Source organism: Haemaphysalis longicornis, unplaced genomic scaffold (genome assembly GCF_048455015.1).
Source record: "Haemaphysalis longicornis isolate Haplotype H1 unplaced genomic scaffold, Haemaphysalis longicornis Haplotype H1 scaffold_7, whole genome shotgun sequence".
NCBI lineage: Eukaryota > Metazoa > Arthropoda > Arachnida > Ixodida > Ixodidae > Haemaphysalis > Haemaphysalis longicornis.
This window is the reverse complement of record NW_027526422.1, coordinates 103,175,157-103,193,928: the sequence shown is the minus strand read 5'-3', so window position 1 is coordinate 103,193,928 and position 18,772 is coordinate 103,175,157. Positions and strand designations below refer to the sequence as shown.

At 45.5% G+C, this 18,772-nt stretch overlaps 1 protein-coding gene across 1 annotated transcript; it reads right to left on the bottom strand.

Annotated features, from left to right (window-relative positions):
- Positions 1–10,510: 10,510 nt before the first annotated feature.
- On the bottom strand, positions 10,511–16,134 carry LOC144144719 (monocarboxylate transporter 12-like). The gene is made up of 2 exons (XM_077676248.1): positions 15,141–16,134; positions 10,511–10,675 (listed from the first exon to the last, which is right to left on the bottom strand). Exons 1-2 carry the CDS (start codon positions 16,129–16,131, stop codon positions 10,527–10,529), a joined length of 1,140 nt encoding a protein of 379 aa, XP_077532374.1. The 5' UTR covers positions 16,132–16,134; the 3' UTR covers positions 10,511–10,526.
- Positions 16,135–18,772: the final 2,638 nt, after the last annotated feature.

Here is an 18,772-nt window from a genome sequence, read left to right as displayed (position 1 = left end):
GCATCCTTCTGCCAAGTGAATAGGAAGTAATTGAAAAAGTTTTCTTATTACCGAGCCTCAGAAAAGACTATAGCCAACCTGTCAGACACAGCCGCATCATTGCGAACTAATTGGAAGCCTGGGACGCATTTACAGCTGTTTGGCGTAGACCACTTCAATAGAAGGAATACGATGTCGTCTCTCGGCAGCACATGAGCGCACATATTTTTCTTTGTCTTTTTTCAGCGCTTTCCGCGAAAGGGTACCAGCTGCAACAAGCCTCCTTCTGGGCTCCAATTTGTAAACGCATTTTTGTAACGACTAACTGAATGCCTATAAAAAAACTCTGCCAGGCTACGTTCTGCACTTGTTCTTTGCCCTAATTATGTGTGAAGGTTTTTCTTGTGCCGCGAAATGTTCACAGGTGCGTACCATGCCACCAGTGCAGAGAATTTCTAAGGCCGTTTTTTTTTTATCTGCTTCCTCTTATACGCAGTGGTATCATGGAAATGGTTTTGCAGCGCCATGGGCCCCTCTCAGCACCGCGGCTGAAAACAGCTTTAGGCAAGTGACGCCTAATCTGGTGGTTCCTGGGTGTTTGCTTCCAACACAAAAAAGACATTGTTTTTCATTCTACGTCACTTCCTTAGTTAGCGATTTCTACAGAAAGACACTAGTTTGATTATATGAAGCCATACCTTAACGGGACATTTAGACAATGGGTTTGAATAGCAGTAGCCTGAGTATCAAGCAGCACCAAGAAACTACGAATGCAATTAGGCGCTTGTTACCAATTGCAAATAGAAACACACCATTGGAATTATTGAACTCCGTTGAGTGCTGCAGGGAGGAAACCTGGCGACTAATGGTTTTGAGTTTCGCTTTTGCGCGTGTACGGTGTAATGGCATAGACGACCACCTTCGATATTACTGCCGTCGACAACGCATATTCGCCATACTTTAGCTGTATGATATTTGCTGCCGCATAAATAGACCGTCCTGGCTCCTGGTGATTCCTGCGAGGCTGCCATAGGGAAAGAGCGAGTCATGCTTGTTCACGCGTCGTCACCACCCTGAACGCGGAATGGCTGCTGAAACCACCACCCCATATATTCTCCGCTTTCACTTTGCCCTGCGCTTTCCCAAGTGTTACATAGCAGCATGCGCTCCTTTGTGTTCAATAATGCGGAACACGCGCTGTGGAGCGCATCGCGGCTACTAACATGCGTCTCATGTAGTCTTCGTTTTTTTTTGTTTTTTTGTAAATCCAGAAGTAAGCAATTGCCAAAAATCCGAATACACCACAGAAATGTGTAGAGGTTGTGAGTGCAAAAGCAGGGATGTCTTTTTGAATGCCTGAGCCGCAGTTTTTTACCTCGCTTCGTCAAAGGGCTTTTTAATATTGTGGGCTGGAACGTTTTCCTTTGTAGTCCAAAATAATGCTTTTGAATGGCGCCGACCTACCTTGTACGCGTTGATTGATTGTAGGGTTTAACGCGCCGACGCAACGTAGGCGATGAGGCGTGCCGTAGTGGAGGGCTCCGGATTAATTTTGACCACCTGGGGATCTTTATCGTGCGCCGAAATCTCGTACACACGGGCGTTTTTTGCTTTTCGCCTCCATCAGAAAAGCTGCCGCCACGGCCGGGAATCGAACCCGCGACCTCGTGCTCAGCAGCGCAACGCCTTAGCCACTGAGCCACCGCGGCGGGTACCTTGTACGCGTAGCTCCGCTGCCTTTTCCTACATCTTTGAAATGGGAGAGGTCACGATGATGGATTCATCTGCTCTCTATTGCCTCTTTCGGCTACGTTCTTCTGCTATCTTTTTTAAATATGCGACATTTTACCAAATGGCATAAAAATAACATATTTGACAGCTACATATAGGACTGGTCCTGGCGAGAAAGAGGAGCAGTGCTGGGGCCCCTAGAGACACCGCTGGAGGTCGGGGGTTCTGTATGATAGAGACCTGGGCCGCGAAAGTGTCGACCTCTTGCTTGTTGTAGTGAAGGGCACGTAATTGCATCAGCTTGTTCAGCAGAAGCTATGCGGGAGGCGAAGGTGTCATTCAACTGGGCATGGTAGAGTGGTTGGCCACGCCCGGATTACAGCAGGTGGTAGAGGTACTCCAATTCGATGTTTTCGCAGGAAGACCTCCTTCCAGCGAGCACGTCTACTAAGGAGGTCCGTTTGACGCGGTACGAAAAAGGAAGGTGCGGCGCGACGCACATATTACTTTCATTTGAGAAAGTTTTCTTGTGGGGCTGGTGTGAGTAATGACAGAGGCCGAGGAATAACTCTGGGTTGGCAAGCTCAATATCCCTAAATATGAGCGGGGAGCGTATTTCTCTGAACCCACAACACCCGAAGAGGGCTCAGGTACTGTGGATGTCCATTGAGACAGTAACATTGTTGGCTACGCGGCGTAAATCTCGTATCGCCACTGTTCAGCCCGTAGAAAGATGTAGAATTGAACCCACGGGGGCGCGTTGCCAATTTTAGGCTCACAACATAGCACGTCTCGTGTTGTGGAACGTACGCGAGGAACCCGGACGCCAGGTGCCGCCCTTTTTCCGGCTTAATGCACCTTGGAGCGTATGTGCTGCTCGAGCTATGGAGGCAAAAGTGGGTATCGGGACTGACACAAAACAAAAAAATCCCTATGGTTCGTGTTCGCCATTATCCCTCTGCGTGTCAGTTCACCAGAGGCTTAGGATCCGTTCGGCCACTGCAGACACCGGTCGCCCAATTTTTCTTTAAATGGGACACGTAATTCTTTCCAATTAGAAACATATATTTGACGTGTTGAGCGATGGCATACAGCAACAACTATCGCCAGGGCTTGGGCACGGCTCAAAGGCAAGAGGATAATGTAATAGATATAGGAATGCTACCGGTACTGATCTTTGTCAGGGGGCTCACAAGACCGTCAAATAGATGCAGAAGTTATTAAAGTATACGCAGTTCTAATTGGTCTTTACAATACAAAATACGGATCGAATTCGCTTCGGATAATGTTCTCTGCGAGCTTGCTTGGCGGCCCACTGCCTTTGGGCGAGTGAGGGGATCTAGGAGATCTACAGACCGGCCGTTTCCTAATGAAGAGACTATGGCACAAAGGCCCCGACTAGAGCTCTCTCTCTCTCTCTCTCTCTCTCTCTCTCTCTCTCTCTCTCTCTCTCTCTCTTAACACGCGGTGGTTACTACCGCGTCCGCCTTTTTTTGAACGGGTAAATATTTGAGGAACAATGTTCCCAGTTAATAGAATTGAACTGTCATCTTTGAAACATTCTGGCGATAATATGATGGTTTGCTTGTGTTCTATGAGTGAAATGCCGTGGCCGTGAAAGTGGGGCACGTGAGCTACTGGGGGTTTTTTACCTTTAGAAAAAGGGGCACAGACGGTGGGGGTGCGAGGTGTGTTTGTTCACGGGAGGGCTAATTCAGGTCCTCTATGCCGTAAACAATAGCATAGCTTGTGGTGCGTGTTGTTCGTGAAAGCGGAATGCGCGGAGGTGGATCTGAGTTGTACTGGCGTACCAATTTATTTTCTCCTAATTTGGGTGTTAGTAAGCTCTTGTACCATATTTTCTTGAGTTTCCCAATCTCACTGGACTTTTTTCGACTGCTGACCGAGTCGCCAAGAAGTGCCAGCTCGGCACCAAAGTAGTTATTTAGAGTCTATAATGTAACGTTTTGCTGCGAAGAAGCTTATGTCTAACGCCCCAGTGTTCATTCCAGTTTCATTTGATATATATGCTAAGAAATACGCTGAATACCAAATTACTAACAAACGTGCTTTGTTTTATGCAGTTGTTGGGCTACATCCCGCATCGCAGGTCATCCATGTTCATAGAGTGGAAGGGCTCTAATTTTCTATTTTTAAAGGTAAGTACTAGGGTGAGGAGGTATGTCGGACAGCCAGCATAGCGGAACAAAAAGGACCTCCCCACTCCGTTAATTGTGCTGGATATAAATCTATATATATATATATATATATATATATATATATATATATCGAAACGTCGACCAATAAGCAGTTTTGTTAGAAGCTATACCCATTTTTTACTATATATATATATATATATATATATATATATATATATATATATATATATATATATATATATATATATATATATATATATATGTTGGTTTGCTTTTGCTTCTTTAGATATTAAATTTGAACAGTTAAGACAAGAATAAAAATGCCTTGTGTGATTACAATAAATACGTCCATGTTTATGCTTTCTCTGCAATTCGCTTCTGAAAACACTTAGTTTCCTGGATAAGAGCCTTCAGAAATATGACACTTGCGGGTATCTGGCCTTGGGGACAGAAAATTATTCCCCCGGGCTAAAAAGAAAACAAATTCGTCAAATAATTATTAGGTGACATTACTGCCCGTGGGTGAAAGCATTGATGCAGTAAATTTTGTTCTTCAGAAGCGCATGAGGCTTTATTTGCCCGACACTATGCTTTGGTAACCGTGTCCATAACATCAAGCTCCGCCGACAGAGCACGTCGTACCAAACGTAAAAACCACTGATTTTTTTCCGTGCCCACCGACATGCCGCATCTGAATAAATAACAGTTTCTCGTAGATACCAACACCTGCGTCCGAAAAAACAGTGTGCACCTGTCCCATGCGCATAGCGACCAATACGGCGCAAAACATGCAGTTTGCTTGTGTTTTATGATATTATAAAACAAACCTATACCAAAAGAACTCCCAGCACTTACGAGGCAGGGGTGGATTCCTGGCATGTCAGGCGTAAGCGCGTGACGCGCAAACGCTACTGTCGGCTATAAATCTCGTGGATCCGGGCAAACCATCCCGTGCGTGTCCAAAAACGTGAACAAGAGATCGCGCGGGTGAAGACCTTGCGTTTCTTATGCAGGGCTCAATGTCGGTGCAGTTCCCGCTATGCTCGCACCTGCGGGACATCGCATACCGCGAAATGTAGGGGAAAGGGGGTTCATGTAAAAAATAACCGGCAGATACAAAACAGCTTCGTAGATATTTCTTATAAAAGACATGCAGCTGCAACTGAACCTAACTCGCGCGTGTTGTGGGTGCAGTAAAATATCTTTCACACTTACTTCAGTTCTACAAGCACGGCCATTGTTAGAGTTCCCACGGAGCGTGTTGCCTCGATCCGCGGAGCGCCGCGACGGGTGCCGCGCTAATCTCGCGCCGCATGCGCCATCAGTTCCTGAGGCGGAGATAGCTGCGCGTCGTCTTCTACGATTCCTTTCATTTCGCTGTGCGCGCTCTCGTACAAAATCACAGGCACATCGCGCTCTCTTAAATTATTGAACTGAGTTTTCCAGACACGCATTCAGGATGCACCCAATATTTAGGATATTATAAATCTGCAGCGTGGATTTACTAAATCAGCATTGTGTCGTGTGATCTTTTTTTCTTTTGCAATGATACGAACGCTGAATTCGAACCAGTGAACGACAGTAACCCACGGAAGTGGAAATAGTATTAAATATAGGCCTCTACAGCAATGCGTGCTTTAACAGCTCAGCCGGAATAGCTTTTTATAGCACGGTGGCTAGATTATTTGCGTTCTTCCGCCACTTGTGCAACGTGTGAGTAACCGTAACAGACGACGCGCAGTTATCTCCCTTCTGGCACTGATTGCGCATGCGCCGCAAGGACACAAGGCGTCCGTCGTGCAGCCGCACTCCGCGTTACCTCTAACAGCGGCTGCGCCTGTACTTCGTTTTGCGATGAGTGAGCTGCGCGCTTAGACAGTGGTGACGCCTACCACTGCAGAATATTTTGCTTTGAGCGCAAGAGGGTATGCAGGGTACGCCGTGCGTAATCGGCTCGTGTTGTTTTATTTCAAACTCAAATCGCTCGAGAGCAGGTGAGTTCACAAAGCTGGCCAGCCTCGTTGACAGTGTCGCGTTGCTGTGCTTACAGACTCAGTACACATGACACTGTGGTTAATGTACTCTGCATGCATCCGGTGTGCTCGTAATGTAAACCAATCGTTACTTGCATTTGCGCGCCTTTTTCGTCGGGAGCACTCGTTCTTGCGATTTTATTTTGGATTCCGCGCGAGTTTTTTTTTGTAACCGATGCACCCTTAGTCCAATGACCTATACGTGACCCAAAAGCAGCAGTTATGGGAAAGAACTGAAGGGGTATCGCTAAAAATGTCCGAAGAACTCGATCTTTCCACTGTTCAGCAGTTGCAGTAATGCCTTGCCGTCGAGCATATTTTGTGGTTATCCCACGTCTTGGCTCTGCGGTAGCCGGACACTTTACATCACAGAATGCATCAAGGGTGACAAACCGCGACCATATGGACGCCTGGTTCGGCCGCTTTTCTACGGTAGAATCCCACCGGCAAAACCTTGCCAGTTCAGGAGTCCTAGAAAAAAACTACGAAGTGGTGAAGGTCACGAAAGAGCAACAGGACCCACATACCATTGACCACGTCGCCTCTGCACTTCCAAAACTTGCTATCTATTCGCGCCCTCTCCTCTCTAGTTTGTTCCTGCCTGCATGCTGTACCTAAAGAGCGCTGCGAAAGGGTTCCCGAAGCGATCCTTATCTTCTACCTCCACGCCCCATGTATTGTTCACAGAATAAAAACTAATAAAATGTTCTTAAGTAAGCAACGCGCAAAGGCGGTTCAGATAGGACGACAGGAAAGAGCCGCCTCGTTTATGTGTTCTTCCCCACGTTTTGTGCTTGCGCTGTTCGGATTGTAACTTCGCACCAAAAAGCAGAATAAACATATTGTGAAATTATTTCTGCCCACTGTGGCAGCTTTCGTTCACCGTCACACTCGGTTGGCCTGAAATCGAACAAAGGGAAAAAGTAGGCACTTAGCAGGCAGTATATATAAAAGGGTGACTTCGAAATGCAGTGATCGTCAAAAAGTGCGAGGAGTAACAGGAAGGAGACGAAAGAGAGAAACTAAAAAGGATGACGTGGTTAGAAGGGCAAAAGGATAGATTGGTCAACACTGGAGGTGGTAGGTGCGCGATACCTCCAAAATAAAGTACACTATGCCAAGGATTGCGGAGAGTTTCCGGAAAAGAGAGACGCTACATTAAATGCAAACAAAAGCACAGACATAAAGATTTATAACAAACCAAAACAAACAGGCAACGGGTTTCGCTTGGGCAAGTTGTTATAACATGTAATTTGCCGCAAGCGGGATTTACCGATAAGGACAAGACAAAGCTGACGACAAGGACATGACAGAGTATGGCGAGGCGTCGTCGTGTTCTTTGTTTTATCCTTGTAGGAGTTGGTGCTTTGGAGAACCATGTGCGTACAAACAAACCAATTTCGACATAAGCAGCTTTTGATCTGACCGCGAAACTTTCACACAATTCCCAACAATGACTGAAGTGGCTTGTTTGACGTTTTGACAGAACCAAACCACTTATTTTGCAGAAAATATGAGTGCAGTATGCGGTAACTGTCGTAGAAATAGAACTAACAAATCAGCACCTACGAAGATTGATGTCCCGCGCAGGCGAGGTGATTTACGAAACTGTGCTTGTCCCATTGGTTACAAAATAACCAAAGAATTGCTTCGTCAGGCTCACAGGAATGTCCGTTGTAGGTTGAAAAAATTCTTTTTTTCTCGATTTTGAGGACATAAAATATCTGAATAGCGCTCTATAAGTGTTCTTGTTCTTGTAATGTCTGAAACTTCGGGGTAGTAAACGTGGTCTAGAAGCTTTTCAAAATATCTGCGCACAGTATACAAATAAGCTGTAAGACAGATAAATTGTGTGTAACGTCGACTTAGGCGGGTGAAGGAAGCATCCCTTGCAAAGTTTCGTCACTGAAAACTGTATCTCTCTCCAACAGTGCACACCAGATGTGTCGTAGCACAGTTGCTTAACACTTGCTTTCTCTGAGCATACGCATATAACCGACACTATTCTTAATTTAAAAATTAATTGGAAATCAACTGGGGCCCTCACCCTCGTGCACCCGAGGATTGGAAGGATGCGCAGGCCTTCGTTCCACTTCGGAAGCTCGGCGTTCCTCACACGTTTCTCGTACCCTGTCCCAACGGTGCTTCGTGCTCTAGCTATCTCGGGTGTCTTGTTTGCTTCGTTTTGCCGTGGGGTTCGCTGACTCGCCCCTTTTGCGAACTACTATCTTCATAATCATTTGTTAATTTTTGGGCACCCGCTGTAGCTGCAAAACTATGTTCTACTACACGCACAAGCAGTGGCGGGAGTGCCGATACCAGTCGAAGAAGCGACAACTGTTCCGCGCTCCGAATTGTAGTTTTTTGATAACGTCCTTATCGTTGTGAGAACAGCTCTCTCTATGCCTTTTTTACTCTCTCGTTATGTCTCCTTCTGTCACTCGCACTGCTGCCTGATCGACGCCCCCGGTATCGACAGAGCAAAGCAGAATTTCGTCGGCATGCCCATCTACTGCTCACACAGCAAAAGTACCAGGTAGTGTGACCTTATCCACCCGTCCTTGGAGATAAGTGTCAGTCAAAGCCGCTTTTTCGGCCCTTTTTTTTCGAGAATCTGCTGAAAGTGATGTAATACGAGGCTTGCAAATTTATTATACTTCACATCCTACACTTGCTTAGCTCTAGGCATCTTCTAAAGCCCGTTGTACATGATGCGAATTTTGCCTGCGAATTCACAGCTGCGGCGCCGTTCGTGAACCAAAATTATCTATTGTCGTTGCTGTGGCGAATTTCCAAATGTTTAGAAGAGTGGAACTTCTATTGTGAACGCCGCTTTGCATTTGGTAATATGTTGCAGCAGTGAAAATAGGAAAATAAATTGTTTTGCCGCACGGGCTGTGCCGAGACAGCGAATTCGCAGGCGAAATTCGCCCCATGTAGAACGGGCTTAACGCATTTTGCTCGCATGCGACCGCTCGCAGTTCTCTTTTGCCTCCGCACTTACTTGCGGTGTATGCGATATTACCACGTATATGTTTATATCCTGTGTCGCAGCAAAAAGCTATGTATAAAGCGGCTCGAAGCAAGGGATGTTTTCTGGAACACCAATAACATCCGAGTAAGGTGCTGAGCGCAGAATTATAAGGGGAGCAAAGAAGCGCAATAAATATCCGAATGCTTTTGTTACTTTAGTACCAGTTCCCTTTCTTACCACTACAATGAAGTAAAACGAGTATTTTTAGCACCCAATCTTGAGAGCTCTCACTAGTTTTCGGGTAAAAATGTTTCACGTGGACTGCCTCGTTGTAACGAGCTCCACCATGTCCATGACAGCTTGTTGGGGAAACAGCGACTTCTCATCGGTTCCTGAGACCTATATTCATTCAATACTCATAACAACATGCATGTAGGCAGGTAAGTTTAAAGATAAGTTGAATATCGCGTCGAAAACAAATCGTGAGTGCAGTTGATGTTTTTCAGCCAGTACACATTTTCTTCCTCCAGTAAGGCCTTATTTCTAAGCAAATGTTTGGTGTACCTTCTTAAGGTAAATTCCCCCAACATTTATTGTGCCATTATGACTCCTGCGGTCCCGGCACTGAGCATTCACTGGTACAGCTAGTCCAAAAACAGATGGTTTTGCTGACGATTTTTTTGTTTTGGAACGTTTATTTAACATGGTTCTCGCCTTGCCCTCGTGGAAGAATGGATAAATAAGAAAGTCTTTCCATCCTCGTAACGCGTTACAGACTGCTGTGAGATTCCGATGGCCTTATATGTTTCCCAAAGTCGGAATTCAGCAGACGACAGTCAACGAAGAGCAGCAAGCAATAAAGTGCACTGCGCCCTGTGATATGACGTAGCCACATACTGGAGCAACTCCTTTTCTCATGGCTTCAAGTTGTGTAATAAATGGCACCTCCAAAACGTGTTTCCTTGGCCGTGGCAACACTCGTTTCCACTACCCCCATCCCCACCCGTCGCTCACTACAGCAGAGGCCCGGACGTGGCGCCGGCTACAGACCGGCACATACTTCAACTGTACCGTACTGTCGCACATCTCCCCTACCACATTCTCCTACTTCTGCATTTCCTGCAACGTCCCCGCCACAACAGCCCATCTTGTATGGTTCTGCCACCCCCCCCCCCGCACCATCCCGATCCCCTCCTTTCCCCATCCCCTGAGCGGTGGGAACGTGCACTGAGCAGCCTGCACCCGGAGGACCACCAACGCCTGATCAACCGGGCCACCCGGGCTGCGGAAGTGCGCGGCTTCCTGAACTGAGGACGCCACCCACCTTCTTCTTTTTTTTGCTCAATAAAACGTTTTGCCTCCTCTTCCTTGGCCGTGGCAGAGAATGAAAACACTTCAATCAGGTACACAGAACCTCCAATAAAAAGAATTTCGGCAGATTTCTTTTGCCTCCTTTGTGCCCATATTAGAAGCACAATAGAATATTGCTTTCTTTGTAATCGCATTATTAACATTGCTGATGACGTTCTCCCATATAGCTTCTCAGGTGGGTAGACAAACCCAGGAAAACTTTGTAGGCGTTCCTAAGCGTTCTAAATCGTGCTTAAGGATTAAATTGTCTCAGGTTGCAGTAGTTATTTAGAATGCTTTCTATGTGTTCGGCGCTGTTATATTGGTTCGTCTTCGGTTTCTGGTGTCCAGGCAAGCCTGCACTAGCAGCACGCTGGCAGCGAGCAGATCCAGAGCTCCGCACGTCCGGTACAAGTTGTCGTACGAGCCCCCGGTGTCACGAAATGCACCTGCGTATGACGTAATATCGCGATTTAGACGATAATTGTAGAGCTGTTGTAAACAATTTACGTGTCTGACCAGACGCCTACGACTTAGGCATCTCAGGACACGGCGGTGTTATTGTAAATAAAGCATTTCAATTAGGGAATTGATATTCATTTAATGAATTCAACGCCTTTATTACCTACCACCGCGCTTTCACGGTTACAGAGCTGAAAAGACGGCTACATTGGCAAAAAAAACCGTCACTTACTGAGACGAATAGAAGTAAATTCGCGACAGAAATACGTTATCCTACAATTATTATAACACCTTATATTCTTATACCAAGAATACTTTGGCGCAGTTTACTACAAGCAATCTGGTCAAATCGAAGGCATACATGCAATATTCCAGAAATTCCATGCTGTTGAATTATATATAGGCCTAGTAATGTAGTGTGACCCTGACACAAAATATGTGGTAAAGGTTGTTTGTAAGTTCCCACCAAATTAGCATGTTATTCATGAATGTGGAATGCGCCCGTGGGTTTGCTACTGGATAATGTAAGGATGTGGATATTTGTGAAAGCTCTATCTTCTACAGGTACCTACTGCACACACACCGCCTGATAGACGTCTAGGATTTTCTTGCCAGGTCTTGCACTTACTCTAAAGTTGTGAATAAAACGTAAATGTTTCTCCATTTTGAAGACGTTTTAATACCTCTAAAAAATTATATCTTACTGTACCGCCTATGTCTTCACCTTAGTGAGATTTTGGTAGGTAATCTTAGCTAAGGTATCGAGAAGTAATCTACAGCTCAACGTATTCAAAACGTTTTTCTTAGCTGAAGTATGTGTGTTAGTTGTTGAGAAAGTACAGCGGCTTCCAAGATATTGAGTTACATTCAGTTGCTTAATTTTGCATATCAGCTCAAAGGGCTGCTTTCTTCAGATGCTGCGTTATTTTAGGAAACGTAGTTACGTGTAGATACAAATGAGAATCAATTTTTAGCGCGAGACATTGTTTGGTTTACCTGTACAAAAGTTTGTGGTCACAACATATGATGTTAAGAAAAGACAAGCGTGGATCAAAAGTAAAAAGGAGGGGGACTCATGTGACGCTGATGGACTACACGATGAACAGGAGGTTATCCCGCGGAGATAACAAATATGACACGTGAAGAAAACACATAAAGACACCTGATTTGTTGAATCAGATAAAAATAAAAGTTTCCCGCATCCGAGACAATTGCCAAGAAGTTGGTCGAAATGTCGGCATCATTTAACTACTTCACGCCCACGCATCCATATGAATGAAATATCAGTGAAGAGAGATCCGAATCTTAGAATAAAAGACGGAGGCAACGCCTCTTAGACTGATCTGTTACGTTCATTCGCAACACACTTTTGAAGAGGCTATCAGAAATAGCGCGCGTTTGGTTCATTATGAACATTACCCCATTAGAAAGACACTCATGGTACTTTTGAAGCAAAATCAACTTAAATATGTCTTGTATTAAGCAAAACAAGGAATAGGCATGCCACTCACCAGCTAATTTGACACGCTCGATTTAGGCTCCGCTTGTGCAAATGACTGATGCCGACAAATGAACCGCCAAATAAATAAGCTTTATAAGATTGAAGACCAAGATATTGACGCTTGAAATGTATTGCACATAACGTTTCAAGCCGTCAGGATGGTAGAGTAAAACAATAAAACGCAAGTATAATGACACCGTGTGGCGTCGTTGTGCTACCTAGACAGGTCGAAAGCAACTAATTGCGTGGTTGCATGGCGTCGTGTCTGCTGCCGTTCAAGTTCCTGGTGGATTGCAGCATTTGCATTCTACACTAGGTCAGCATACTATTTTCCGTTTTAAGTACTTCCCTGGAATACATCACTGTAGATGGCGCAAAACAGGAGATTAAACAGGAGAAATTGAGCGTAGTCGATTGTTGTTAGACTACTTAGCCAATAGCGCATTATCTAAAGAGCTACCTTCCTACCACCTCATGGCGCCTCTTGTCGTACAGGACGGGAGAGTGGCGAACTCAAAGACGCGTGCGCACGGGCGTCACGTGGTCTCAGTCAACGTGCCCATCCCCATTTCTGCCTTTTTGTAGTTATTGCCCAGAAGCAATCGGCGAACGCTGTTCCTGCCCGCGACTTCACGTAATGACTTATCCGCAGAGTGACAGCAAAACGTCATTGTTTATGGGTTGTCTTCCCACATACCTGCGAGACCAACGCGTGGCAATTGCCGTTCCAAGAGGCGACGATGGTCGTTGCCACAACAGCAGCTATGCCATCCCCGGACTGTGAAAATCAAGCCCTGGCGGCGTGTTTTCTGTCTCCTTCTTACACTCCCTATGGGAGAAAATCAAATCCTTTAGAGTGCCGTTGGCAGCTTTTGGACCCACTATTGGTTTATTTGAAAGGGTTGAACAGACCAAGAAAATCTGCAGCAGTGTTAAATTAAATCGTCAAGGGTTAAATTCATGCCGCAAGATGGTCAGCGCCAGAATGAACTGGTGTCATTCAAATAGGCGAGCTTCCGTGTAAACAGCAAGTGAACCACCTGCTGTCTAGGCCGTAACTACGTAACAGGCGATCACAAAGCCTGTGCCTCTAGGGTGTAACTGAGTTTTTGGATCGGGGAGATATCAATGTTTTCCACTTATTTTTGTAAATACCCTTTTGTTTACAATAATTATAAATACAGTCTTCTTTTTTATCAGCCTATCCTTTTCCTGTTTTCGTCTTCTGCTCCACCCCCATCAAGGCCGAGATCCAAGAGCGAATTTTATCTTCGCCAAATAATGACCCCCCTCCGCCAAATAAGTTTCACAGTTACTATAAAACATCGAATGCTTTAAAGCATTGAAACTTTTTATCAAAGAACTTTTATGTTGTCCTAATCATGCCTTTGAACTTATCTCTTCCTGCCCCTGCTTGTTTGCAGTTGTCACCATGCATGTGTTGTGGGCTGATGAGTATTGCCACAACCGTTAAACAAAACCTGCTTAGACAGAAGGCCATTGCCTAGATTTCGAAAGCACTTCTGATGCGTTGGAAGTGTTTCAACAATAAAAAGGGCTCATAAACACCTCTCAGTGCATACAACCGCTTGTATTTTACAAACAGCGCAACCGGTGTTTGCGGTCACCATCACCAAAACTACATTCATTATTGAATTGATTATAAATGATTCGGAGCAAGCGTTCGCTAATATTTCGTGCGGGCAGATAAACCGGACAGCGCACCAAATCGTAGTCCAGCGCCCTACGGAAGGAGCTATGATGATAATATGCGCATCTGCCACATCTGCTACCATGGGCAATGATATCGCCGAATTCGTGACCCGAGAGAAATCCCGCCATTCTCCGAGAAGCTAGCAAGAGAGCAAGATCTTATTGATCACAAAACTTGAGATCCCTTGGAATTACAGGTTAGCTCGAAACACCCAACCACAGCTCATAAAATCCTACCCAAAGAATGTGTCTTTCGTCGCTGTGTCCTTCCCCCATACCTCTCTGCGGCATGTAATCCTCTCTATTCCACTGCGGCGGAGCCTCCAGCACCCTCACTTTTACCGTAGGCGGCGGCTACCACGCCCCAGTACACGGATAGATTTGGACGATAAATATCAACATCTCCGACATGTGTGGTAAATTCTAGCAGTTCTTGAGGGCTGTTGAACGAAGGAGAGATCAAAAAGCCATTGTTTGAAAACTCCTGTCCAATGCATTTAGAAATAAAAGTCTTTGATCTCTCTTATTGGGGTTACTTAATAAATTTATCTCAAAGCCCTAATAACAAGTAATACTCGTAGGGCCTTTCCGCAAAGCTGAACATGTTGGTTGCGCGACGACGATGACGACGATAAAGTTATGAATCAAGAGCACAAACTGTAATGGCGACGACGCTGCGTCGTGACGCACGCGGTGATGTACAGTCGCTATCAATTTGAAGGTGATAGCTCGACTAGCAAAGAAAAAGCTGCACCATCACGTTACGGATTGTACCAAGAAAGAAACTACGAAGCGAAGGAGGCAGCTCCATCTTTATCTACAAAGTTCTGAAATCGTCCACTACGCAGCTTCAAAGGCCCGCAATTCGATGCTCGCGTGATGCCCTTCAAGCTGACTTTGATTGTACATGTGTCTGCCTATTGTTTGGTGCGCACCACAACCACCCCTACCACCATCACCACTGCCACCACAACACCACTACCCCCACTACCCCTCAACGACACCGCTATTACTACCACTACTACCACAACGACCACCACCACCGACACCAGCACTACCAGCATCATATTCATGATTTACATCAGCCGGATTGCTTTCCGCGGCTGATGATGAGGATGGCATTGTGTCGCGGTGTGTACGTACGCCGAAATTTTCGCTTACACACCGAATACACCTCGTTCTTTTTCTGAAAGACGCTCGGCGCAAACATAAAATGTTGCGAATTGTAAACCACTCACCCACTATGGAAGGTTCACAGAGCGTCAGTGGCAGGGCGATGAGCCCAACGATGCCCCAACACAAGGCGATGTTGCGTGCTCCCAGGTAGTCAGCCACGAGGACAGGTTTCAGGGTTCTAAGATAACCCTGCTGGATTCCGGTTAGGACGGTTACAATGCTGACTCCCACGAAGTCGACGAAGCAAGGCATCAAGAAGAAGCACAGAGACATTGCTGCGAAGCTCACAACCGCGGGAGTGCAACGGCTGCGGGTAAGCTTATCGGATACGAAAGGAATGGACACCTGTCCACATATCGCGCCCACAGATGAGCACGCAGCAAGCTGTGCCGCTTTGCTAAGAGGTACCCCTTTGTCTCCGGCGTAGTCGACGACGGTAGCGTTGAACATTTGGGAAGTAAAATCGACGGACACCAGTGATACTAGAAGAATGTAAAAACAGGGGGTCTGCAAAAGCCCTAATGTCTGCAAGACGATACCACTTCTGCTCTCATGGTGCTCAGGAGTTGGTGGTCGGGGCGTCGGCGGTGCCACATCTGAACATTCCAAATGTAACCCGCTGTCTACCTCTACATCAAGTTTCCCGTTCTCATTTTTGTCTTTATATTTGCTCGATGGAACCCGGTGTTCACACGGGGGCAGTCGAATGCTACTAGGTTGGCTGTCCCTTGAGCCCGTCTCTGCAGTCCCGTAATTTTTAGCGTCGGCTTCTTTTTCCATGTTTCTCGTCGCCTTCCTCGCTTGGAAGAAGCATAGCGCACATGGCCGCGGGTTTCTTATCATTAAGGCTAAGGGTATCAGATGAAGCATCATGCCCCCGGTTATCATCAATGCGCCGTCTACACCATACGTGCGCTCTAAATATGGAAGCAGGGAAGCTCCGACAACGCCTGACAATGAGAAGCCGATAGACTTGATACCTATGGCCACAGCCCTGTATTCTTCAAAGTACGACACGACGTAGATGGACGTTGCAATCAACATGGTTCCCATTGATGCACCTGGAAAGAAACGCAACCAACGTAAGTGGTCATAAACAGGCATTAGGGTATTCAAACTAACTTTCTTTTACAACAGTATCTTCGGTACATTTAATCGAATTGCACAAATTTTCTCCTATTGCTGTAATTCATCTACAGTCCTACCCCATTTCGTGGCCAATTTAGGCGTGCGCATCAATTAACTTTTCTACAAGCCAAAGCTTAACTGAAAAACATATTTATTTAACATAGTATTTTTTGAATAAGTGCATTCAGTGGTACCCTGACATTCATTTCGTGAAAAGTGACCTTGCCCCTAAAAAACGTTTTTTTTTCTGCAGCGAGCCATTGCTCTACAAAGCAAGCACATCCAGAACTTTTCCACCGTTCTAACAGTTTGGCTTCCTTTAATGTACGTTTTCTATTGCATAGAAAACTGCAACAATTAGGGCAGCAAGATAGCACGCCCTAATGTGTTTTCATTTATAACTGTAATCCTTGTGACTAACTATAATCCTAAGCATAAAATGCGTTCGTGAGACAGCATACTATGGGAAAAACATCAATTTAATGCGGGATCATCATTCAGGCATCACCTTGGTGTAGTTGGCTAAAGCAGCGCTGTCCGCACACATCCGTGGGCAGAATATCTCTTAAGAATCCGGTTGGCTGCTTTAGCCCGATATATTGCCATGCACGCATGACACCTAATCCGCTTAGAAGATTCACGACAAGACCAAGAACCTCTTTATTCTGCAGCCCACTTTACCTTGCGCCATCTTTTACCCGCTTCCCCCAAGGCTAACGTACGTTGTGCCTCTATTAAACCCACTACTCTCCCTCGTTAAGTGCAATTTCCTACAACATGTCAAATCAGGTTGATTGGGATGTTATCAGAGAGCATCCTACATCAGCACACAGTATATTTAACAATTCACGGTTGGTTGCGCACAGGGCGTGCGACGACCTGACGTCCGCACAGGGCATGCGACGGCCTAACTTCAGCCTTAACGTTACACTCCTAGGTTTATAGTCGTCAACCGGGACCCGTAGTTTGGCCCGCACAAAGTTTTACGTTACAGATATGTCGTTAGTTGCAACTGATAGTAAGGTTGAATACAGGCTTAATACATACACACTAATAGGAATAAAGGAATAAAGGGACTGACCTGTCACGATCACGGCAGCAAATAAAACCTAACGGCCGACTCCGCAATCGCTGTGGCAGCGGTACATTTACAGATGTGCGTTCACCACTCAGACAATCGCTGTGGCAGGGACGTCCACATACAAATTTAGATATATGCTTTCGCCACTGAACGAGAAGGGTTACTCACGGACTTCGACATCATAAATGTTTCCCGGGGGCGTTTTTCTCGATCGAGCTGCCTAACAAAATATTTCGTGCTTTCGTGCTTCGTGCTTTCAAACCATTTAACATATGTAAAAAGCATAGTCATAAACCTGATAAACTTCCAAATAAGGACAGGTTTTCGCGACTTGAACAAAAAAAGGAGAACGTCGCAATTTTGTTGGATACCTTTTCTAAAATTACCTAACGAAAGTAACATTGCCAACGGCGAGCTCTTCAAACGAAAATGCAATAAGAGGAAAAGTAGCGCGACGATTCAGTTCTCTCACGCGAACATGGTTATAACTGCTGGGTACTCTGTGATTCGAATGGCAGCAAGCACGGAATCACGAGGGCGTGGAACACAGCCAAATAACAAATTCTTCATCCCAACCCTTACCCAGCTAACGGAAGCCGATTTAGGAAAATTTATGGGTGCGTACACCAGCCAATTTTCGTTTAAAAGTTCCCATCGCCGTGTTTATATCTTCAAAAAACAGTGTGTGCAGATGCAGTATATGCATTAGCCTACGTCTTGCGACATGAAGCAAGCCATCGTGCACTTAAACGAATTAGAATACTCCAAGGAAGCCCTGAGCAAGCACGGGGGGGTTAAAGGACCGCAGGACAGTCAGTTGGTCGGTCGGTCGGTGAATTATTTTTTCTTGGATGCCGGAGGCTTAGAGAAAGCTGTTTATCCAGATTGCAGCAGCCCCGGCCCCCTATACAACGTTGGTAGTGCAAAAAGCAAGGACAGCAGCACCAGCATGACCAAAATAACAGCTCAGGGGTTTGGAAACCAATACCATGGTTTCTAAACCAATACCAGGGGTTTGGAAACCAATACCATTATCATGGACACATATAGAAGCGTTTAGAGAAAAACGTGGTGGTGCTTTGAAAGTTGTACAATTTGTACAATTTATACAATACGGGCATATTACAAACGCAAGATTGCGTAGAGAAGCCGGGTGCTTTGACGGCTCTCGAGCGCTTACTTATTAAAAATACTCGTTGCTGAAAAATTGCTGAAAACAGTGTATTAAGTTGATCGGCATGCTTCGTTTCCTTGCAGTTCATTTTGTTTGCCGGCAATTTTTCTCTGTATACTCTGCTTTTTCGCAGTCATGGTTGAGGCAAATGGTATCGTTTTCAGTAAAGGTGCTGGCCTAAAAAATGCGAATTTGTTTCACTTACGGGACTACGCAAGGAACAACCAGGCATAGGAGATTAAAAAAAAGAATCTAAGATTTATTGCCAGAACTTAAAGGACGCTTAATTCTTTTTTGACTGAGAAACTTAA

Bases quoted from the DNA above. Each gene is read 5' to 3' on its own strand.
- LOC144144719 (XM_077676248.1), bottom strand. From the start codon at position 16,131: ATGGGAACCATGTTGATTGCAACGTCCATCTACGTCGTGTCGTACTTT. The intron at 10,676-15,140 runs GTGAGTGGTTTA...CGTCATACGCAG, and splicing joins CTGTGAACCTTCCATAGTGG to GTGCATTTCGTGACACCGGG.